The following is a 22,737-nucleotide window of genomic DNA, read 5'->3' on the forward strand; positions in this document are numbered from 1 at the left end:
CACGAATTTGGTGTCCGAGCACCAAGACAACGGACACTCCGTGTTTTTCTCTCTATCATGCCACTGATATGATGCTTGCTCAGTGATCGGCGGTGCTTCAATGGAGCTCTTTGGGAGGGAACAGACGGACTGACGGAGAAGACTGGATCCATTTATGATGGCCATGTTACAGCTTTGAACGAATCTATGACTGTTCGAGCTGATGGGGTTACGTATGCTGTTTGGTGCTGTGGCCATCCCTGCCAGCAATTGTCACTCGTGTTGGTCCCAAAAGTGGCGTCCGTCGCTTTGACTGACAACCAGCCCAGCCGTCAACAACGCACACTATAATCCTCCATATCGTAAACTATCAAGAAGAGTTTCTGTGCTTGGTTCTAGATCCCTTCTCTAATCAAGAATGCCTTTGATAACAGCTTACCATCCCGTTGTATGGTCGTCTCGTGCCAGTTGACAGCAGGCTACTGTAGGTTCACATGGATAACAAGGCAGGGCAGGCCTAACAGGGATTGTTTTTTTGGTACCACCGGCGGAGGCCTGGCCAGGGTGTAATCCCCTGTCATTACGCAAGTCGCGCTGATAACCCCTTCACGGCACTTCCTAGCCTTCGTTTGGCCTTACGACGGACGGGCACGTTCACTCTGACCGTTGAGAATACCAGCGGTAGCATGAAGGAGTTTAAATGATGAGTAAATAATAGGTATTATAAGGGTCAAAGAGCTGTTAATTGAGTTTTTAGTCTTCTCGGTTCACCCGGCACCATCAAACTTCGACACAGCGATGGTATAACGTTGATCTGATGTTAGATACACACCCTCCAGAGACCAGACGAACCCTTCCCTTGGTACCGTAAGAGCACGAGCCTACCATGTACGAACCCTGGGTTGATCAGCCAGTCTCCCTTGGAAAACGTCTCAAACCATCAACATTAGCAAGACGAAAAAAGGAATACGAAGGCTCTTCGCGCTCGCCGTCCGCCATTTCGACGCCTTTCTTTTCACACCGTAGTCTAGCCATGCATTGCAAGCCACGGCGTTTTGTGTAATTAGTTTCCCCTCTTTTACCTGTGAAAAGGGCGTTTATCACTGTTACCGTGGCTGCCGTTTTGTTTGTTTCGTGCATGTTTAACTCGTGTTGTGGTGTAAGTATTAAATATTAAATCTTCAATTAAACAAAAGACGCTGTTTCATTATTCTATAGGTAAGATAAAACTCGGTATATATAAGCAAAAAATAAAAAGACATTAATGCACATCTATCGTGTTTAAGCCTTCTTTCCAACGTTTATTGACAAGTTGGGGACGTCAAATGTTACGGTCGTGTTGACAGAGTAGGCTTCTGTACCCCATGACATGTATCCAATATAGTCTGACGCAGAGGGGTAGTCAGAGTTGTCCATGGAGAGAATCTCCTCGATCAATGGCCAGAGGTCGCCGTCAAACTTTTCGGCCGGTGTATCGGAGTACCATGTCAAGACCTTTTGCTTGGCCTGGTTAATATCGTAGTAGAGTTTGCTGCAAGAGTTAGTTACTGTACTCAAAACATCACCAATACAAAACTTACAACTCAGTACCGTCAAGAGTCTTTTTGGCAAGCGGATTCGATCCATCGACATTGAAACCAAGAGGTTGCGTAGCAGGTCCAATAGCCGCGAACCACACCATGATTTCGTGCGACGCATCCTCACTGTCCTGCGCCTTGGTCTTATCACTGTCCATGAACATATCCATTGCGACGTTGGCATTGAGCAAGTGGTCCTTGAGATCTGTGAGGTCCGTCTTGGTAGCTTGCTTGGCACCCTTGGCCGACTTGTTTCCGACCGAGTACGTCCATTCAAAGTCGATTTCGATCTTGTCAATGGAGCTGAGCTTGGCAGGGAAGACGTCGCCATCGACCTTGATGTTGGGGAAGGCGTGGACAGGTGCTGTTTCGGGACCTTGAGGGTACTCCCATACTACGGACCATCGAGGAGCTGTTTGGTTTGTGGCGTAGGTTTCGTTGTTGTTCATGTTGACCTGCGCATGTTATGTTAGTTTACTCTGTAGATGTCATTTAATTGACACAACGTTGTACAACTTACATATAAGCATAATCCTCCATCGTCGCCTTCGTCCCAACCCCACTGATTAGGATTGACTGCATCAAACGGTTAGCACTCAATTAACGTTGTACAAGTCGCCCCATCGTCGCACGAGGTTTGAATCGTTCCGAAAGATGTACTCACGAGTATATTCTTGACCCTTGGTCTCCGGATGAATACCATATGACTTTTGGCAATGCTGCTCAGTCGTGATGCCAGTCTTCTTTTTGGGACCAGTCGGTTTGGGATCGGGCTTGAACAAGGGAGGACCGCCTGTTGCTTCACGCTGGCTCTGAAGACCGATAAGCACGCCCAATGTGATGGCGATGGGCAAGGCCAACAGGCCAAAGTTGACGAGGAACCGAATTGTCATGATGGCGATGACGGAGGAGAGATGGAGGAGAGCGTCGTACTGGAAGTCGAGTCAAGTTACATGTGGAATAAAGAATACAGTCACAGACTAGACGACACAGACACAGACACCATCATACGCATAAACGCAGGGAGTGTAAAAAAAGAACAAGCTTTTTCTCGGCGCAGGTACAGGTACACAAATAGAACCCGGTAGAGATCATCTTTTGCACATGCTTATGTATCCTCTTTGGTCTTTGTCCCCTCACCCTCCCTTGAAGCGGAGTCTCTTACGCCCAAGAGAAGAAGAAATACCGACGAACCATAGCATACTAGACGACCAGTCAATCACTTACCCCATCCAATCCAATCAAGGAGAGCGAGAAAAAAAAAGAGAAGAGCTGATAGCGTATCGCACCAGCTGAATGTACCCCTGATCTATACCAGGATAGCCCTGGTCCGGGAGTCGTATCGGTCCACTAGATCTCTCGATACGAAAGGTAGGGGAGGGGTGGACTACCTGTTCCTGGGACCAAGCTTTTTCTAGTAAAAAGCCCTTGGTCTTAGTGCATCCATCAGTTGGTGTCGGTTCTTTTCTCGCTTCGGCATGTACGGCTTTCGTTCGTGTTGTTTGTTTGCAAATAGTTAGTGGCTGGAGCTTGTTTTGAACAGGTACCAAGAATAAAACACGCACACACGCTATCAAAGCATCGTATCCTCTGACCATAGTACGATGGATGACCCAGTGGAGATGGGATCAAGGGTTGTTTGAAGGTCTTGATTGGAGGTCTCCATAGACACAAGAATGAAAAGTCTCTATTGATTGGATTATGACCCAAAGAGTTCATCCTCGAGACGGTACCAATGCTATACATGTTTCCCAGTGACTGGGACGGTATCCATTGGGACGTGCCAGTCTCGCACTGGAACTCAAATGACACACCCCCCTCGGCCCATCTCCTCTCCCTTGTCTCCCGACTTGACCATCTTTCTCTCTCTTGTTCTTATTCTTGAATACTTCTTGGTATTTTCTTTCCCTTCCATATTCTTTCCCTCGTTACAGAATAGTCAGTCACTCGTTAAAAAAAAAAGAACAAACTCGCCAGTCCAAGAAGAAGTCAAAGGCTCTACGCCAAGCCATACACCCAGCTTTCAATTAACTTTATAGTCACTACGCCTTTTTTGGACCAGCAGAACCGGCACCACGACGCATGCGTCGTTGACCTTGTCTTTTGCAAATATGAACGGGAACGGGAATCGTGACTATGGGGACGAGCACGACAGGGAGTATAGAGAGATGGTAGAGATCGATGTTCAACGTCAACATCAGCAGCAGCATGAACAAAGACAGCAGCTTCAGCAAGACCAGCAACAGCAAGAATACTTCCAGCAAGACTTGCGCTCGCCATATGGTCCGCCTGAGCAGCTGCAGCATCAGCCAGCTTACACACCTTACTCACCCTACCAGCCAGAGTTTGAAGATATGCAGCAGGGTAGATCAATCACAGAGCAAGGTAGACCTTCTCGCCCTTCGCCCGCACACTTGGAAGATTACAGCCCGGCGCCTGAATGGCCTCCTCACATTGCCAGCAGCCCGGGGCAGTACTTCCACGATACACCGGGCGGTTCTCGCTCAGGAACACCGTCTCTTCGCAGCGGCCAAGAGACACCCGCCCGCCTGCACTACCACGCAGGCAACTCATCAGTCGACTGGAGACCATCCAGCCTCATGGTACCCAGCCCCAGCGTCCGCACCCTCGTCAACAAGTCGTCCAATGTCACTGACCAAACTTTTTCTCGTGACAAACAGAACCAGAGCCACCTCAGTCTAGCAGCCTTATTGCCAAACGGTTCTCCGCAGAACAGCAGCGACAACACGCTTGCCAAGGAGTACATCGTCGACAGCAGCGCTATTCAGACCGTTCACAAGCGTGACGATGTTGATATCTGGAAGGGATGGAAGAGATGGGTGTTTAAGCTCGTCCCCGTGCTGACGTTTATGAACACGGGACTCTACATGGCCTATCTGGCTCTGAGAATTGCCTGTGTTATCTGGGCGCAGAATGCAGCAGGGCAGACGTACGAGGGAGCGTGGGTGTTTATCGCCGTCGAGATTGCCGTTGCCATTCCCTCGTTAATGCACAACATCTGGACAATGTGGTCCATGAAGAAGCGACAGCGACCCAAGTTGAGAGTGACAGGAAACGACGTTCCCACTGTTGATGCATTCGTCACATGCTGTGGTGAGGAAGACGATCTGGTCATGGATACTGTACGTGCGGCGTGCGATTTGGACTACCCTCGCGATCGATTCCGAGTTATCATTCTGGATGATGGAAAGTCTGCCGGTCTCGAAGACCAGTGTAACAAGCTGGCCATGACATACCCCAACTTGTACTATATGGCCCGACCCAAGATTCCCGGCCAGCCTCATCACTTCAAGGCCGGTAACCTCAACTATGGTCTCGACGCTGTGCACAAGCTACCTGGAGGAGCTGGTCAATTCATGGCTGCTCTGGATGCCGATATGGTAAGCCTCTTTGACGTCTCAGCACCGAAACATACTTACAATTGCAGATTCCCGAGCGTGACTGGCTCCGTGCTATTATTCCTCACATGCTCATCGATCCCAAGATGGCTCTCGCTTGTCCACCCCAACTCTTCTACAACACTCCTCCCTCTGATCCTCTCGCCCAGAGTCTCGACTTCTTCGTGCACGTCATTGAGCCTATTAAGGATGCTCTCGGCGTCGCCTGGTGTACTGGATCCGGTTATGTCGCCCGTCGTGAAGCTCTCGACCAGATTGGCAACTTCCCTCTCGGTTCTCTCGCTGAAGATGTCGCTACTTCAACTCTGATGCTCGGTAAGGGCTGGAGGACAGCCTTCATCCACGAACCTCTCCAATTCGGTACTGTTCCTGAGGATTACGGCGGTCATTTGAAGCAGCGTACACGATGGGCTATTGGAACCGTCGACACCTCGTTCAAGCTCAACTTTTGTCTCTGGGGTGACCAAGTTCGTCAAATGACAACTGCTCAGCGATTCTCAGGTTTCCTATACGCTTCGCTGAGTCTGTACACTGTTCTTCTCACTGTTTCGATGTTCGCCATTCCCGTTATCCTGATCATGCAGAAGCCTCTTGTCGCGTACGCAACTGATGAGCAGCTCCGATGGTTGATCCGAGCCTGTTTTGCGTCTGTCATCTCGAACCGTCTGTGCGAGTTTGCTCTGTTCATTCCTGCAGGTTACCACACTGGACAGAGAGGCTCGCGATACCAGCTGTGGATGTCTCCTTACATCGCGCTTTGCATCATCCGTTCATTCGTTCTCCCGACATGGCTTGGTGGTCAAACACAAGCCTTCAAGCCGACCGGATCTTTGGGTTCAGCCCTCAACGAGCGTGACGCTAAGCTGCGAAAGAACATGTTCCGCCGTCTCTGGGGCATTCTCATCAATTACATGGCCATCTTCCATCTTTTCTTCGTGTACCTGACACTCGTGGCTGTGGTGCTCACGTCGTTCCGTTCGTTCGTCACGACCGACACGGTGCGCGACACGCTCACCGCCCTTCTCACACACGCATTTTGGCCGCCCCTGACGTTCCTCTTCATCTGCAGCTCCCTCTGGACGCCCATTTCGTACGCAATCGACCCACCGGCGATGCCCGACCGGGAGGACTTGCTGAACCGCGATCCCAAGACGCAAGTGGCGCACCCGACGCCGCAGAGCAAGAAGATTGCGTTTGGCGGTCAGGCTGCGTGGTTCGAGTTGGAGTACACTGTCACCACGGCTTACACGTGTCTCGTGTTTGTCGCCTCATTCATCTTTTAGAGAATTAAGTTGGTTATAACGAATTGTAACGATATATGTGTGAGCATACGACGCGGGAAAGGAAGCAACAGGCCGCGTCAAAAGAGAAAGACGGGGGCGATTTATTTTTCACTGTTTTTGCCAAAGTTAATTGCTTATTTTTACTTTGATTCATTTAACGGTACTGTATATAGTGCATGCATTATCTATCATACACATAGAATAATTAGAGATGTCACCCATAAAGACAAAGAACGGGCAAAAGAAGGATAATAGAATGGAACAAATAAAGAATTGTACTAAAAGCGGACGTTTACCGATTGGATGAGATGCAAGCACTTTCCATGTGACTTTCGGTGTTTGAATCAAGTTCATGCCAGGTAAAAGAAATAAATGCATGTGAATGTGAATGTGAAACCTACCTTGACTCGAACCAGACTTGACTCAGGCGATAAAGGAGAGGCGCCAGCCTTTTTGGTTGTCTTTGACGCAAGAGTCTCGATTAAGTTTTTGTAAAAAATAGACTGATCATCATTTTCCTAAATTGTTCAGACTGGAGATGAAACGAATCTGTAGAGCAGAGTCAAGCTTTGACGTTGAATCTGTGTGCGACCAAGACAAAGCTTGGCCTCATCTCTTTTCCCCTCACAAAACAACGAGATAAGCTCAATCTGTTATCTCTCCTCCTTTTCTCCAGTGAATTCGGAGAATGTTACGGATACCAAATTATGGCCCCGGTCCCTTGCCAGGTAGCTTGGCAACTAACTTTAGCCTACAGAGTTGTACCTAACCAACCATAATCTGTCAAGATCTGTCTTGTCATCTTTAGGATCCGCTTTTTTCTTTCTGACACGTTGAGAAAGAGAGGGAGGGGAAAAAAAACAGTCGACAATTCTGAAAATTTTCGAGAAAAATGGATGCCCAATAATAAATAAACTTGGGATTCATCTAGACTTGAAGAGGCTCCAAAATAACGTGACTGCAAGCCACGAAGCCACCCACATAATTCTTAAGACCTTATCTGAGACTCGCAGCTCCACTCTTCTTGATCAGACACACACATTAAATGTCACTGCTTCGATCAGCGATTCAAGGAGAGACAAAGAGGCGATGTACAGAGAGCATGAAAAAGGAGAATATTATCTGTATCATCCATACCGACAAGAGAGGAAACGATACGACATGTAACCGAAAAATAACAGAGGCAACAATGCCTGCCCGTTTGCCATCTCATCTCACCGCAAAACAGCGTTTCCTCAACAAAAAACCCAAACTTACAAGGTCCCCTTGCTACCCTCGGTTAATGTTATTTGCCTCCAACTCAGCTAAGCTCCTCCTTGACAAGCATTGGCACCTTTCGACACTCTTTTAATGGGTTTCAGGGCTCCACATGTGTTAGAACAACACGTCTCCTCCTCTCCTTTTGCCCTTTCAGTCTCCATGATCTCCCGCACATCGTGCTCCTCTGAGCCACACCTTATTGGTCTGTCAGGGGTTCCATATGGAGTCTGGACCCCTAATCTCTTCTCGTCGAACCCTTGGGTAGCGTGGGTAGGTCCCCTTGGTTAGCAGAAGAGAGGTCTGGCTTCGAGAAAGGAAAAAAAAAAAAAGTCCAACAAACCCGCTATCCGCTCTTTTTTCGTATGGGTGTCGCCATGCTATTGCTCAATTAGGTCAAGATCGAGGGGGTTATCCTGAGACGGAGCTTTGTATGCAGAGGAGAGTAGTACAGTAGCCCGTAGCGAAATATTTAGATCTTTGTTGGGGAGCGCAAAAGAGTTCCGAGATTTTTCTTTTCTTCGTCCTTACTCCTCTCTTCCTTTCTTCTTCTTCACAACTCTATCCTCCCCTCCCCCTCCTTTGCTGAGTTTCGTCGTATACTCTGCAAATCTCCCCAATCGCTAGGCACAATGGCCACCAGACAGCGAACCGCCACCACTGTTGTGGTCGAGAAGGACCTGCCCAAGGTAAGTCGATTCAATTCGCTCAAGCTCCAACCTTTCTAACATCGTGTCTTTTCAGGTCACTCTCGAGGCCACTTCTCAGCCTCAATTCCCCGACATCAAGACCATCAAGGATGCCATCCCCGCCCACTGCTTCCAACCCTCGCTCATCACCTCCTACTACTATGTCGTCCGCGACTTCGCCGTTGTCGGCGCCCTCGCCTGGGCCGCCCTCACCTACATCCCCGGCATTGAGGACCAGTACCTCCGTATCGCCGCCTGGATGGCCTACGGCTTCGTCCAGGGTCTCTTCTGCACCGGAATCTGGATTCTCGGTCATGAGTGCGGCCACGGTGCTTTCTCTACTCACGGCAAGCTCAACAACGTGACCGGCTGGTTCCTCCACTCGTTCCTCATGGTCCCCTACTTCAGCTGGAAGTACTCTCACCACCGTCACCACCGTTTCACCGGCCACATGGATCTCGACATGGCCTTTGTTCCCCGCACTGAGCCCAAGGCTTCTATGTCCTTCCGCATCGCTGGCATGGACGTCGCTGAGCTGATCGAGGACACCCCCATTGCCCAGGCCGTCAAGCTCGTCTTCCACCAGCTCTTCGGATGGCAGGTGTACACCTTCCTCAACGCCAGCGCTGGCAAGGGCAGCAAGCAGTGGGAGCCCACCAGCACTTTCGGCAAATGGTTCCGCGTCAGCCACTTCGATCCCGGTAGCGCTGTTTTCCGTCCCGCTGAAGCCCCCTTCATCCTCATCACCGACATCGGTCTCGGCCTCACTCTCACTGCTCTGTACTTTGCTGCCCAGAAGGTTGGACTTTCCACCGTTCTCTACCTCTACCTCGTTCCCTACCTCTGGGTCCACAACTGGCTCGGTAAGTTTTTGAAGAGAAGCTGAATCGCGCGACTGTCACTAACGCAAAATTAGTTGCCATCACTTACCTCCACCACCACCACACCGAGCTCCCTCACTACACCGCCGAGGGCTGGACTTACGTCAAGGGTGCTCTCGCTACTGTTGACCGCGAGTTCGGCTTCATTGGCAAGCACATCTTCCACGGTATCATTGAGAAGCACGTCATTCACCACCTGTTCCCGTAAGTTCAATTGATCCACATTGATCACTTCACGTCTGACCCCATCGCAGTAAGATCCCCTTCTACAAGGCTGACGAGGCCACCGAGGCCATCAAGCCCATCATCGGCGACCACTACTGCCATGACGACCGCAGCTTCCTGGGTCAGCTCTGGACCATCTTTGGCACCCTCAAGTACGTCGAGAACGACCCTGCCGTTCCCGGTGCCATGCGCTGGGCCAAGGAGTAGATCTCTGGGCAGGAAATCGAAGGAAGCAATGCTATGTTATGAGACGATAGAATACACATTCGCGAATCGAGATGTGATAGACACATAAACGATAGATTAGATATCCGCATAGACGCGCGATAGAACTAGAGAATCTCTGGCGCCTGGGGCGCAAATAAAAAATGGAGTTTGTCGTTCATGACTTTAACTTGGCATTGGATCTGAATCGTGAAGCCCTTGACATGAAGCGGTGGAGGGATCACCATCCCCGCTTTGCCACTCGGCCGGGGCGTTGTAATAATGTTCCGCGAGCGCCTAACCATAATGGGATGTTGGTTCAAAGTGTTGAATTGACTTGACTTGCAGCCAAGACTACAACCAACAAACATCTATTAGCTTGATGGATTCTTGAGATTCGTCACTCTTCCACATGCTTTCACATGTCTTCTCGGATTGACACGATAAGAAAAGATATTCAGGGATACGACCATCGATAACCGCCGAGATATTGCATACCCTAAATCCTTCAAGCATGGGTCAGCAGATAGCGGAGTTTCAGTGGGTTTCAGCGGGGTTTACGCCAACACCGCTATCCGACAGCTCCATCCATTAAATTTAGCACTCTGATAACCCCCGCTACCGCCTGCAGCTTGCCCGTTCAGTCAGTTATAGCATTGCTCTTATCTTTGTTGATATGGAGCAAGTTTCAAGCAGACGAAAAGGTGAGCGTGGCAATCAATGCTTTGGAAAGATCGCTGATTTGTGATATTTTCTAGCTTGCGATTACTGCGTCGCCAAAAAAGCCAAATGCGACGCCCGCAAACCAACCTGTTCCAATTGTACGCTTTATGCCGTGACTTGCAAGACAACTGTGACAAGCAAACGCAAAACGAGGCCGCGTGAACCCGTATCTCAGTAAGGATGTTCAACTCTGTTGGTATTTTCTAACTTACTGATTGTTTAAGACCTGATCGCATTGCTTTGTTGGAAGAGCGTTTGGCCACTATCGAGTCTTTACTCACTGTCCTTGCTGGTAACGCAGTCGCCCAACCTCAGCACGATATCGGCGGTCTTGTAAACAATGACGCCTTTTCCAATTCATTTGACAATTGGGGCATATCGCCTGGACAGACACCCCATGATACGTCAGGATGTCTTTCCACGTCCACTACAGCCTCTGTCACGCATCCGGTGAATGCCACAACGTCAAGTCAACTAGAGCTTGCACCCCTATCAGAAGTCCTGCCTCTAGTGGACAATTACTTTCGGAACTATAATCCAATTATCCCGCTGTTTGACGAGACGGCTTTTATGCGTATGCTTTTGGACTTTTTTGCCCAGACAGCTAAGCGGTCTGTCATCTCATGGGCTGCAATCAATGTTGTACTAGCCATCAGTTATCGCGTCCTTGAAGGTCGAGGCTCGGATGATGCAGCGCTTAAGACTTGCCTTCAAAATACCCGTTCTGTCATCTCCGAGCTCATGGTCCAGGGGAAAGATCTGATGGGGTTACAGGTTCTTCTGGGCACTGTGATATTGTTCCTCGGCTCCTCGGATTTCCAGCTCGCCATCGTCTTGACCGGCAGCGTCGTGAAGCTTGCTCAAAGTCTTTGCCTGAATTCAAAACAGGCACTCGAAGGATTGACAAAAGCTGAGAAAGCCCATAGAACACAACTGTTCTGGTTATCGTATATATATGACAGGGTATGTACACATCCACGACTCTCCAGCCGAATGTCACTAAGCATCCGCAGGGAATCTCACAGAGATGTCAAAGCCCATACTCGCAGCTCGATACCGATGCAGATATGGACCTCCCAGATCCAAACCCTGAGAACAATGTTGGAGTCATGATCTCTTGTACAGACAGCATCCGTTTCAACTACCTCCGCGCAAGAGCACGATTCGCATACATCCAAGGCAAAGCCTTCGATCTCCTCTACAGCCAGAAATCCACGACTCTTGCAAAAGAGCAGAAGCACAGCATGATGCTTCGTATAGAAGAAATGCTAGTAGAATGGGTCCAGGAAATCCCGGTAGAACTGCATACTGCCGAAGGCATCCGTGAGAGGTTTTCTCCAGCAGCAACGGATTTAATGATGAATCTTTGGTTCCATCATGCTGAGTGTCGGATCAAAATTCGTTCTATATTCGCTTTTGAGGACGCGTGGGTTAACAGAGTGAAACTGTATTTATCCCCACCGGTCATTGACATGAGTGACGACGTTGATGGGGAGGTGAGAAGAGGCGATATCCCACCTTTACCGTCTGGATGGGATGAATGCGTTATATATGGTCGAGTTTGCTTGGAGTTACTCTTGAAGAAAAGACCAACCGAGTACATACTATGGTAAGTTTATCCAACCCCCAACACGATCTATGCTCACAATAGTCTTATAGGCTTCACAACTGCGGCTCGTTCTCATGTCTGGTTCTCCTCATCGTCAATCTGATCGAGTATCCAGATCACGCCTTCACCACAAATGATCGTCAGCTCCTCGACAACTGCTTCACGGTGTTTCAAGAGATGAGCCGTTATTTGCCAAAGGAACCGTACGGTGCTATGCTTGCTATGGCTCGTGAGCTGGATGGCAAGGCTATGGAGTTAGTGAACCGCAAGAGACTTGCCAACGAAGGACCCTGTAAGGTTGATTTTATGATGAGCCCTTCCACCGCATGGGAAATCTTGGATGACATCGAATTTCGATAGGCTATTCCTCATGTTCATGAAGTATCTATGCAATAGCGCCAGCTGTTCCCCGTATGGCCCTCCGATTTTCCTCAGTCAACTCAATACCAAAATAATTTTTCAACGCCTCTAACCGCTCATCCTCGCTCTCAAACGTCTTTTCCATCTTGACAACGCCGGCCTTCCTATACTTCATGACGTTTCCATCAATGAACACACTCCCATCGATATCACCGCCCACATTCCTTAAATCTCTCGTCTCAATCTCCGAGCAATCTTCCCTTTCAGAAACGAACTGCACAGCAATGACTTTAAAAGTAAAGAAACTTGAAGGGCTTTTCGAAGGAGCCATGTTCATGACACGGATATCATCAGGGATGACTTCGTGGTCTATGAAGCACCACTGAGGAATCCATTCGCCACTGTCATTTGAGCGGAATTCGTAAATCCAGACTTTTTGCTTGCTCAGATACTGAGGAATTGTGTCATGCCGAAGTCTCATCTGGCCTGAATCTGACCTCTCAAAGACCTTTCCATCCAGGAGTTCCATAGGAATGGTCGGCGTACGGCCACCGAATCCAACATCAACTGCATAAGACTTGTCTCCGATGGCGACGACGTTAAGACAATGCGTTATAGCACCGTATCTCTCCACATCAGGACTGAAGACCCTCGCAGCAACCATGTACACCTCAAAACCCAGTGATACAAGAACCGTGTGGAAGAAGCTGTTATTTTCCATGCAGTAACCTCCTCGTTTCTCGGTGACGATCTTGGTGAAGAGATGGTCTGCGTTGACGTCGACTGTACGATGCCATGAGTAGTGTAGTGTGAGATTCTCAAAGGGAACGGCAAGTATTTGGCGTTTTGTGAGGGTGAAAATGAAATCGATTTGAGCTTCAGTCGAAAGGTTGTTGACTGTGTATTTCCGATCCGAGTCTTGGAAGTTGATGCGGTTGTAGTACGTCTCAAGCTGAGACTCGCTGTACTTGAGTCTTTCCATCATTTTTATGACCCCTATACTTTACTTGAGGTCCTTGGATATTTGATATGTTTCAAGTAGTCTTTATATATACAAATATATCCAACTGAATGATGATGCATTGATTTGAACAGCTTCAAACTTGATTTAGTGATCGGGTATGGACCGCGGCCCGCCCAGCAGTGGGGAGGATGACAAATCAGGGTTGTTCATGTTGGCTATGTCGGCAATGGGTTCGGAAAAGGGTAAACGGGTTACCAAGATTCTAATGGATAGTCAAGGCTGGATATTACATTTGTATGCATATACTCATGGTTCAAGTTGATCAACTTCCAACGGTTTTGAGTTGTGCTGACTCATCGTGACTTGTGTTGTTTTTGTTATTGAATACCCAGGCATGCAAAGATCTGCTTACTATTGACAAGAAAGCTAGTAGGGAGTATCGTTGAAAGTACCAGAGAATGTATAGATTGCATTTGTCTACTCTGTGTAGTCGGAAATGATAGGGGAGTTTGTTAGGAGTTCCCAGGAGTTGCGGAACTCCGGTCTGGCCCGGAACTCCGAGGACTCCGTATACGAAATCACCTCCTTGAACACATATACTACTGAGATATCTTATAAGAACAGACGATATATAAGTAAAAAGGTTTCTAGTTCACATAAAGATCTTGTGGTTTGTACATTCATAATCGCTTGTCACAAATAATATCTTCTACAAGAAATAATTCAGAACATAACCTCTTCCACCCATCACAATGCCACCATCGGAACTAGGAACGGTTATAATAACAGGTGCAAATGGCTCTTGTGCATCGGGATTCGTCTCTCACTTCCTGACACATTACCCCAACCTTAACCTTCTCGCAACAGTCCGCAACGCGTCCCTCAGCGACCCCAACACAGCGCGCCTCAGCGACATAATCTCAACATCCTCTCGAGCCTCTATCGAGCCATTGGATCTTTCATCTCTATTAAAAGTGCGTTCTTTCGCCGAAAAAACAGCTCAGCGTGTGGAGGCTGGTGAATTACCACTTATTAAAGCCATCGTATGCAATGCCTTCACAATGTCCCTGAAAGAACAAGTCTTCACTGAAGATGGGTTTGAGAGGACATTCCAGGTGAACCATCTAAGTCATTACCTTCTCGTTCTCAAACTTCTCGGTTCAATGTCCCAGGATGGCAGAATTGTGATGCTTGGTTCGAACACACATTATACGGATCGGCCACATCCGTTGTTCAGTATGAAGGTTGGTATTCCCGAGGATGTGGAAACACTTGTGAAGCCAAAAAAGGACACACCCGGGAAGGACTACGACCATGGCTTTCACAGATATGGAATGAGTAAGCTGGCGAATATCATGTTTATGCATGATCTCAACGCAAAGCTTGCAAAGGTATGTCCTCTTCCTAAATAACAATGTATAGAGTGATAACCCATAAGGTAAGAACCCAAAACTGGCTGGAATAACAGCTACAGCAATGGACCCAGGTGGCATGGTCGATTCCCGTGCACACAAGATCCAGACACCCCTCATCCGCTTTGCATTCGGCTTGATCGTTCTCTTGCTACCTATCCTAAAGTACTTCACCGATGAGCTACGGTCTTCCGCACAATCTGGACGAGAACTAGCTGAGTTGGCTGTTGGGGATAAGTACCAGGGAAAAAAGGGATATTTTATGGGCGCAAGACGAGAGAAAGAGGATACGGTCTGTATGGATGCTGATAAGAGAGACATATTGTGGAAAGCTTGCTGGGAGTGGGCTGGTATGCAGAAGGGAGAGACCATTTTGGACGAGTCATAACCGAAAGGTGCTTGATGGTAGTAAGGCGGAAAACATTGGCTGTGTATTTGATCTGTTTATATTTCATTTTCTTTTCAGGGGGGAACTCATGAAAGCTCTTGTTCCCTCTGTTATACCACTATGGTGTTCACAAGATAACAAGACTTCGGTCACTTGGTATCTATGTTTAAATCTACAATGGCTGATAATGCCAAACCCATGAACCATCCGCGCACTCCAATCTAGCTATGTCAAAGCCACTACTCTATAAGAAAACCAAAATTTTGGTCCATTCTGAACCCGGGAGGCCTTGGGTCGTTTTAATACAACTAGAAAATGTCAGACATGCAATGTTCAAAGTCTCAGGGACCAACTTACCCAGTTCAGTAGCCACATCACTCCCAGAATAGCACCGACACGGAGATGAAGTCCGGAAGTAACGGACTTGCAAAAGTTTTTGGCACGATCTAAGTGCATATTGTTCAGCATGGGCATGCTCTCCCACACAGGTTCAACAATCTTAAGTTGATTCTCATCATCATCGTCGACATCCTGGAAAGTCACCTTTGGCTTAGACTCGCCCATAATGAGTTTTACGATCTCGCCCGAGGCCTCAGCGACCAAGTGACTAATCCAAAGGAAGACAGGTACGATAACCGCCAGATCTCTCCAGCGGTCATTAAGTAGACTGCCATCTCCCTTGAATATATCCAACAGGAGAACACCTCTTGTATCTCCAGCAAGGAAAACGTGGAACTGTAGGATAAAAGTCTCAAGGGAGCACTTTCCAAGCCATGCTGCGGCTGTAGAGTAGCGGTTCCGTAAGGGTGTGATGGCGTTTCGAAGACAGATGAAGCCGAGGACAGGGAAGATGGAAATGACAGGGTGCAATAGGACGTAGATGGCCTTGTTGTCGATGGAGTTGCAGAAATATCCAAAGCCCAAAACAACCACCAGGGATGGGATGGCAGCGAATTTGTAGTTGGTATACCAAGAAGAGTCACGCTCAACTCGTTGATGCACAACACCAGCAAGCATGCCAACAAAAACAATTGCTCCATCAAGGGTGACTCTGAACTCCCACTCGGTGAGGTCCCACTTGATACGGAAGACAAACTCAATAATGGCAAAAAGCCACTTCATGACAGGGGTAGCGTTGAGTATAAGTGTAACAAAGATGAAAGATGCCAGGATCTTACTACCCAGAACTTTGACGCTGTCGTTGAAGCTTGAACAGACAGCCATGGTGGCATAGACAACCAGGAACCAGAAGCTGACTAGAGGTGCAAAGTAGTAGAACATGTAATCGGTTCCCATAACATACGGGAGCGCGCAGCTGAGTATGTTGAGACGGAGTAAAACGCTTGCAATGCGACGGAACGAAAAGTCTTTCTTGGACAGGAAGTAGATGGTATGACCATAGCCAGTCTGGAAGAGATACGCAGCAACAAGCAACCGGATGAAGATATAGATGGGGAGATTTGTAGAAGCGCCTGTCCAATGGTAGACAAGAATAGCGGCTTGCATCCATCCTTTCCACTCTTCAGTCTGGTCTCGTGCTAGAATACCTGCGTCTTGGACTACAGGTGTCACGGGCGCAGGCGTTGGTTCCGAATCAGGCTCAGACGCAACTGCGGCAGGAGGTGCTCGAGGCGCGCGGAACTTGACCTTGCGAATGGTGAGTCCGCCAAAAATGGCACAAATGCTGCTGAGAAGGTAGAACTCATTCGAGACGAATTCCTTCATCCCCTTGGAGAACAGATGGGTACGATCGGCGGCGTAGCAGTAGATGAGAGCGACTGCGAAAATGCCAACCCTCATGTCAACGCCCTTGACTGTCAGTGATGAGACAAAGGTGAAACTCTCGAAGAAAATGCAGGCGATGGCGTAAATGGCGAGTATGACGAGAATCACAATCTGTACCCATGACCGACCACCGTAGTCAGTGCAGCATGTTCGAGTGTAAGGGTAGCCAGACCTCCGGTCCATCTTCGCGTTGCATCGGAGATTGAGAAGGATGTTTGCTTTGATCTCGGCGACGGAATCAATGACGTGAAAGCCAGTCCCGGTCTTGTCGACGATGGCTTCAGGTTGATTGTGGGAGAGCTGTGGAAAGGCCCGTAATAGGCGAAGGTTGTGATCCTTCTCCTGCGAATAGGTATAAGCGTCAATGGCTTCGACCTCTCCGCGATGAACACCCTTGGGGCCGGTTCGGGCGGCGGGCATCTGAGCATAGAATGGAGGTGCAACGGGAGCGATGAAAACTTCGTTGCCAATGCCCTCAACAGGGTCCATCTGTTTTGTACCGAAGGTGGGCAGGTCGCTAAGCTGAAGAATCTCGGTGATGTTGTCCAATGCCTTTTCGAATTGCACTTCGGACTCGTTGGCGAAATAGTTACCAGCATACCAGGCCCCGGCACCAAGCATGATGAGGCCAGGCTGACCGGACTCCTGTTCTTCGCTAGAGGGGTCGTGCATGTTGTCGCTCATCAACTCAAGCTGGGGTCTCAGGGGATACTTTTTGTGCTTAACAGTATTCCAGTATGGGTTCCAGACGTGGATCAATCGGACACCTGCAAAGGTGGTATTGTAACTTCTGTGAGGGTGGAGTTCATGGCGCCCCTTGTTCGCCGCCTTACGATTTAGCTATAGCGTTTGGTCAGTAAAAGAAGGTCAAGCACAGCGACACACAACAATCATACCAGTCGGGCCATTCCCCAAAATATCTGTCGTGTTGTAGAGTCTCCGGAAAAGACTGCATGGCGATCACCCATGCATTCTCTAATCTCTTCGGCTGTGTAGTGGTGAAGCATACACCCATCAGGCTGCCAATTACTGAAAGGCTTCCTTGCACCCGTCTCGTCTGGTGTATGAAGCCAGCTGCCGTTTCGTTTGCTCTCTCCCAGGAGAGCTCTGCATCGATACGGATCATCGGATGGATAGACTTGTTGAACGGTGATGGCGAAAAAAAGTAAAACGCAAAAGACGATGGGTAGAATACGGCCGACGAGGGCCACGAAGGATGGTTCCGACATGATGAAAGATTTGATGATGGTCTTTTGACGGAAGGAATTCGCAGCCAAGACGGGAAGCCGGCGAAACTTTTGAATGATTGAAGAAGTAAAGAAACGAAAGGTGCGTTTTGCTTTCGCCAGGTTCGCCGAGGCCTGGGAAGGGTGAATCAGGTGGCGCAAGGGGGGTCGCGCCCCTTGCTTGAAGGTCTGAGACGGTTGGGGCATTTTGGTATGAAGACAGGGCATCTGGTATGGACTGACGAGGCCCAAGACATGCCTAAGACACGGTCAAAGGAGAGTTGAAGCTATGCATGATATGGACGGTTCGTAGGTTGTCGAATGAGAAGCTCGCAGTGAGTTATCTTTGGAGGCGCGGGATAAGACGAGGGCAAGAAATGTTTTGAGTCAATTGAAGGGCGTCGACAAGATTGCATGCAAGAAATAAGAATAAATAAAAGAAAAGAGAAGATTGACATGTTATACCAGTGTCTCCTTCCAAAAGCCGAAAAAGGCGACGGACGGAGACGGGAGGAACGCTGCAGTTGAGTCGCACCTGACTTGAAGCTTAACGTGATACGTTATTCACAGTTATTGATCACCGTACAAGGAAGCAAACATTTTCGCTAATAAACCTTTAACCTGATCCTGACGACAATAAACATTGGCAGATTTAGGGTCGAAGGTAATGAGCTACTCAAAGCCACATTGCACAAAGAAATAAACAGTTAGTTGGCTGACCCCCTGTAATGAAACAATTGCAAGGGAGGCCAACCAAGGGGTCTCAGCCGTAGGCCATCTCATTCTCTCCCCTTGCCATGGTATGCCCTACATTGCGTTGCAAAAAACAAGCTTTTACGGTTATCATTAGCCGTTGCCTTTGCCAAGATAAATAAAACTTATTTCTAGATAACCTATTATCGTTTGTTGTAAACTTTAAAAGGACGACCGACCCTTGATTGTAGATGACCTCCTTTGTGGACGATGACCCCGCTAACAGAGATGGCAAGGGAAAACAGAGTATTGAGAAGGAGATGGCGCTCAGATATTAGACCAGATTAGAATTGGAGCTATACTCTCATGAGTAGAGCTGAACTGAGCTGATCTCTTTTCTCCAGGGGGGCTGTGGGGGCTTGGGCTTTCTTTGTCTCCATCACTGACTCTACCCTTGGGAGAAACGCCACAACAACCAAGTATCTACGCAAGTACTGTAAACAAATAGTCATGTCAAAAATGCATGAATGCCACTATCTAATCATCTAGCGAACATGACACAAAACGAACGCGCGTCACACCGATCTGCTTGTCACTCCCTCTAGGTGTTTGTCTCGCTGTAGGGCATCGATTGTGGCCTGTTACACGCGTCCGCTATGATTCAACTGCCGGGGGATAAAAGCTTGACTGTCTTAGGGGCTTTCTAATTTGTTCTCTCAGGTGCCAGGGGCAAAGAACACGGACAACATAGCCGACTCTCAAAGTCTAAAATTGTCTTTTTAGGGTACCTATATAATGTCTACTGGGTAGCAGAAACAAATAGCCTCCTAAGTCTTATGGTATAAAAATAAATAGTCCAAGAACTGTAGCCCAAGGGGCATAAAGTGACCTACTAATTTCGTCTCTTATACTTCCAGCGGTTAATCTTTCTGATGCCAGCCCAGACCCCGCCCGTATCGGATTGGCTTCCGACTGCGTGCATAAAATAAGCACAATCAATTGAAGAATCAACTCAGTTTGCATATAACATTAAACAATATTCATCATGTCATTTTGGATCGAGACAGAAGATTGGCATACAGCCGGCGAACCTTTCCGCATCGTCCAAACCCTTCCCAAGGACCATCTCCCCACTGGTGCAACAGTCAAAGACCGTCGCCTCAATGTGATCAACACTCCCAACCATCCTCTTGATCAGCTCCGCCAATCGCTATGCCATGAACCGCGTGGGCACGCTGATATGTACGGCGGCTTTATTACAGAACCAGACGACGCCGGCGCTGACTTTGGAGTCCTGTTTTGGCACAAAGATGGCTTTTCCACTGCGTGCGGGCATGGCACTATAGCTCTAGGTTACTGGGCTGTTACAAAGAAATTGGGCCAAGTACCAGAAAATGGGACTGTCGATGTTGTGATTGATGTGCCGTCAGGCCGGGTAGTAGCCAAGATTACTCTTGAACTAGGAAGACTGATTCATGGAGATTTCATAAATGTCAAGAGCTATCAGATCGCCAAAGACTTGTCGGTCACCCTTCCTTCGAGGGATGCCGATATAAAGGTCAACTTGGCTTTTGGAGGGGCCGTTTACGCCCACGTTGATGCTGCTCAATTGGGTCTCACGGTCGAGCCAAGTCGGCATATTGACTTCATCAACATTGGAAGAGAGATCAAAACGGCGCTTGGTACAAGAGCACACTACGGGGACTACGACTTATACGGTGTCATATTTTACAACGAACAAGGCTCTGGACATTCTGGAGAAATCCGACAAAGAAATGTTGTCATTTTTGCGGATGGCCAGATTGACCGCTCGCCTTGTGGCTCAGGCACAGCTTCAAGAACTGCAGTTCTTCTCGCCGAAGGGAGATTGGGTGTCGGGAAAGGAAAGCTTTTGCATCGGTCTATAATTGATACTCTATTCGAAGCAGACATTCTCTCTGAGGAGGCAAGCCCGGTGGAATTTCCTGCTTGTATACCGCGTGTCAGAGGAACAGCTAACCTGGTTGGGCGGATGAATTTCTTCATTGATCCTGCTGACACTGTATTCCCTGGCTTCCTTTTGCGGTAGATTATCTTTCTCTAGATAATAAATCATTATTCATTAATATGGAGGCGATATAAAGATCATCATGGTGATATCACTATGAACAATTTTTGACCCCTTCCATCAAGCCAAGTTCAAATTTTGAGTAAATGGACTCACAAAATTATTCCAATCATTAGCATCCTCCATTCCCACAAGAGGTGACTCCCGCTGAGTATGCAAATCTCTCATCCTCCAGACCTTGAGAATAACAGCCTTTGTCCGCTCAATATTCGCCAACGACGAATTGACCATAGCATCGAGAATCTCCAAAACCATCTGTCTTCCAGATAAATATGTTCTCAGACTTTCGTGCAAGAATATTTCGTCATCCTTCAGCGGATCCAGCTCTACGGCCGCAACGAATAACGGGAACAGGAGTCCTGCTGCGCTGCCCTGTTGAATAAGGTTATGGATGGACTGGAGGACCTTTGTCACAAGATATGCGACTTGCGGCGTTGATGGGTCCGCGTCTCTGAGAAGACAGTGGAAATAGAGTTGCACCGAAGTCTTCTTTAGATCAACGCTTCGTCGAACATTCTCATCCATGGCTTCGACGGCAGTGACGTTAGAGCTGACCAAAGCAAGTTCCTTGTCGAGATCTTCAACTTGAAGTTGGTAGTCCTGCTCGGTCATATGATCTTTGTTCCTCGTTCGGGCAAGTTCGGTAATCTTGAAGATAACAGAAGCCATCGCAGGACTGCATCCCATCCAAGCATCGATATCCTCTGTGTGGTCAGGTCTTTGCCAATACTCCAGCCCAAATATGGGAGAGTTTCCACAAGCCGTTCTGCTAATGACATCCTGGAACGCGAAATACCGCTCCGCAAACGCCGCAAGACTTCCAAACCCGGTGTTATCGCTAGAAGGAAGCGCAAGTTGCCGCCGTTTCCTCATAAATTCCTGGCTCGCTCTGAGATGAAACACCCATCGATAGTCTCCATTGTCAATAATCTCGTAGAGACAGAGAAACATCATGGTCGCTGGAACTTGTGGATCGAGAATGACGTCTGCAGTGACATCAGGAGACCGAATCTTTTTGAGAAGACCTGTGAGCGCGTTCCCTTTCATCTTCATGGCTGACCGTGCCCATGATGGATCTTTGATGCTCCTATGACGAGCTGCAAATGCCAGGACAGATTGAACAAGAAGATCTTGACCGGCGTGAGTGAACAGAGGCGCAACCAAATTCGAGAATGGTGAGGAGAGTTGTGAAGATGGGGTTGTAAGAGGACATAGTCGAAGAAGATAGTATTCAAAAAGGCTGCGTTCGGGAGTGTTCAGGGTAGGAAAAGAAGAAATAGATGGTATTAGACTCGGCGACGCTGATCGAGATCGACAAGCAAGAGCAGTTGATACACCATATACAGTCTCCTCCCTAAGCTGCATAGCCTCTCTAACAAGACTCTTCTCCAGATTTGGATCTCTCACAAAGTCGCTATGGTACGTATTAATAAAGTGTCTCGGCTCAATCGAAGGTAGAACCAAAAGTGCAGGTGAGTGAGCCACAGGGTTTCGCTGTCTTGGTCTATCTTCCTTTGCCCAAACACCCTCTCTACCAAACGACATCCCACGTGCTGTGAACTCGGACTCCCATTTTAATTGAATGGAATTATTGCACTCTACACCTCTTGTGATGCAATTTCCACAAGAAGGCTTGGCCTCGTCGCATTTGACCTTGCGAGCGCGACATGTTTGGCATCCAGAGCGCGTGCGACGCTGTACGGGTTTTGAGTTCCCTGGGGATCTTCGCCTAGGCATTAGAGATGTAGTGGGACAGGGGTTTGAGGCAAACTAGGTATGTTTAGGCTGTTCGGATGTATCTATAGGATACCGTTGGTCAACATAAGGAAGGTAGAGGCGAGTGAGTGTGCAATGCTTGTGGGAATCGCGACGTGTGAAAATAAAAGCGGGGGATGAGAGCTTTAGTTTCTGTCTAAACGACCTTATTCCCGGCTTCTTTGGACTCTCAGATCACCT

At 48.3% G+C, this 22,737-nt stretch overlaps 9 protein-coding genes across 9 annotated transcripts; 5 read left to right on the forward strand and 4 right to left on the reverse strand.

The window, feature by feature from the left end:
• Positions 1-1,260: 1,260 nt before the first annotated feature.
• Positions 1,261-2,449, reverse strand: FSST1_001173 (concanavalin A-like lectin/glucanase domain-containing protein; the record flags this gene model as incomplete). The annotated part of the gene is made up of 4 exons (XM_083225778.1): positions 1,261-1,510; positions 1,560-2,011; positions 2,077-2,132; positions 2,221-2,449. 4 exons carry the CDS (start codon positions 2,447-2,449, stop codon positions 1,261-1,263), a joined length of 987 nt encoding a protein of 328 aa, XP_083091355.1.
• A 1,218-nt stretch (positions 2,450-3,667) lies between these two features.
• Positions 3,668-6,258, forward strand: FSST1_001174 (nucleotide-diphospho-sugar transferase; the record flags this gene model as incomplete). Its single annotated transcript, XM_083225789.1, has 2 exons — positions 3,668-4,957; positions 5,005-6,258. The coding sequence occupies 2 exons, from the start codon at positions 3,668-3,670 to the stop codon at positions 6,256-6,258; spliced, it is 2,544 nt and encodes an 847-aa protein (XP_083091356.1).
• A 1,889-nt stretch (positions 6,259-8,147) lies between these two features.
• On the forward strand, positions 8,148-9,517 carry FSST1_001175 (fatty acid desaturase-domain-containing protein; the record flags this gene model as incomplete). The annotated part of the gene is made up of 4 exons (XM_083225800.1): positions 8,148-8,204; positions 8,260-9,067; positions 9,121-9,289; positions 9,340-9,517. 4 exons carry the CDS (start codon positions 8,148-8,150, stop codon positions 9,515-9,517), a joined length of 1,212 nt encoding a protein of 403 aa, XP_083091357.1.
• Positions 9,518-10,190: 673 nt separating this feature from the next.
• Positions 10,191-12,206, forward strand: FSST1_001176 (Zn(II)2Cys6 transcription factor; the record flags this gene model as incomplete). The annotated part of the gene is made up of 5 exons (XM_083225811.1): positions 10,191-10,218; positions 10,273-10,411; positions 10,462-11,200; positions 11,251-11,846; positions 11,897-12,206. 5 exons carry the CDS (start codon positions 10,191-10,193, stop codon positions 12,204-12,206), a joined length of 1,812 nt encoding a protein of 603 aa, XP_083091358.1.
• A 25-nt stretch (positions 12,207-12,231) lies between these two features.
• FSST1_001177 (arylamine N-acetyltransferase 3) lies at positions 12,232-13,191 on the reverse strand (the record flags this gene model as incomplete). Its single annotated transcript, XM_083225822.1, has 1 exon — positions 12,232-13,191. The coding sequence occupies one exon, from the start codon at positions 13,189-13,191 to the stop codon at positions 12,232-12,234; it is 960 nt and encodes a 319-aa protein (XP_083091359.1).
• A 731-nt stretch (positions 13,192-13,922) lies between these two features.
• Positions 13,923-14,970, forward strand: FSST1_001178 (uncharacterized protein; the record flags this gene model as incomplete). Its single annotated transcript, XM_083225833.1, has 2 exons — positions 13,923-14,561; positions 14,614-14,970. The coding sequence occupies 2 exons, from the start codon at positions 13,923-13,925 to the stop codon at positions 14,968-14,970; spliced, it is 996 nt and encodes a 331-aa protein (XP_083091360.1).
• A 299-nt stretch (positions 14,971-15,269) lies between these two features.
• On the reverse strand, positions 15,270-17,984 carry FSST1_001179 (uncharacterized protein; the record flags this gene model as incomplete). The annotated part of the gene is made up of 3 exons (XM_083225844.1): positions 15,270-15,278; positions 15,328-17,595; positions 17,652-17,984. 3 exons carry the CDS (start codon positions 17,982-17,984, stop codon positions 15,270-15,272), a joined length of 2,610 nt encoding a protein of 869 aa, XP_083091361.1.
• Positions 17,985-19,719: 1,735 nt separating this feature from the next.
• On the forward strand, positions 19,720-20,742 carry FSST1_001180 (uncharacterized protein; the record flags this gene model as incomplete). The annotated part of the gene is made up of 1 exon (XM_083225855.1): positions 19,720-20,742. The coding sequence occupies one exon, from the start codon at positions 19,720-19,722 to the stop codon at positions 20,740-20,742; it is 1,023 nt and encodes a 340-aa protein (XP_083091362.1).
• A 99-nt stretch (positions 20,743-20,841) lies between these two features.
• On the reverse strand, positions 20,842-22,518 carry FSST1_001181 (transcription factor domain-containing protein; the record flags this gene model as incomplete). The annotated part of the gene is made up of 1 exon (XM_083225866.1): positions 20,842-22,518. The coding sequence occupies one exon, from the start codon at positions 22,516-22,518 to the stop codon at positions 20,842-20,844; it is 1,677 nt and encodes a 558-aa protein (XP_083091363.1).
• Positions 22,519-22,737: the final 219 nt, after the last annotated feature.

Source organism: Fusarium sambucinum, chromosome IV (assembly GCF_050947815.1).
Source record: "Fusarium sambucinum isolate potato_lamoka chromosome IV, whole genome shotgun sequence".
Taxonomy (NCBI): domain Eukaryota; kingdom Fungi; phylum Ascomycota; class Sordariomycetes; order Hypocreales; family Nectriaceae; genus Fusarium; species Fusarium sambucinum.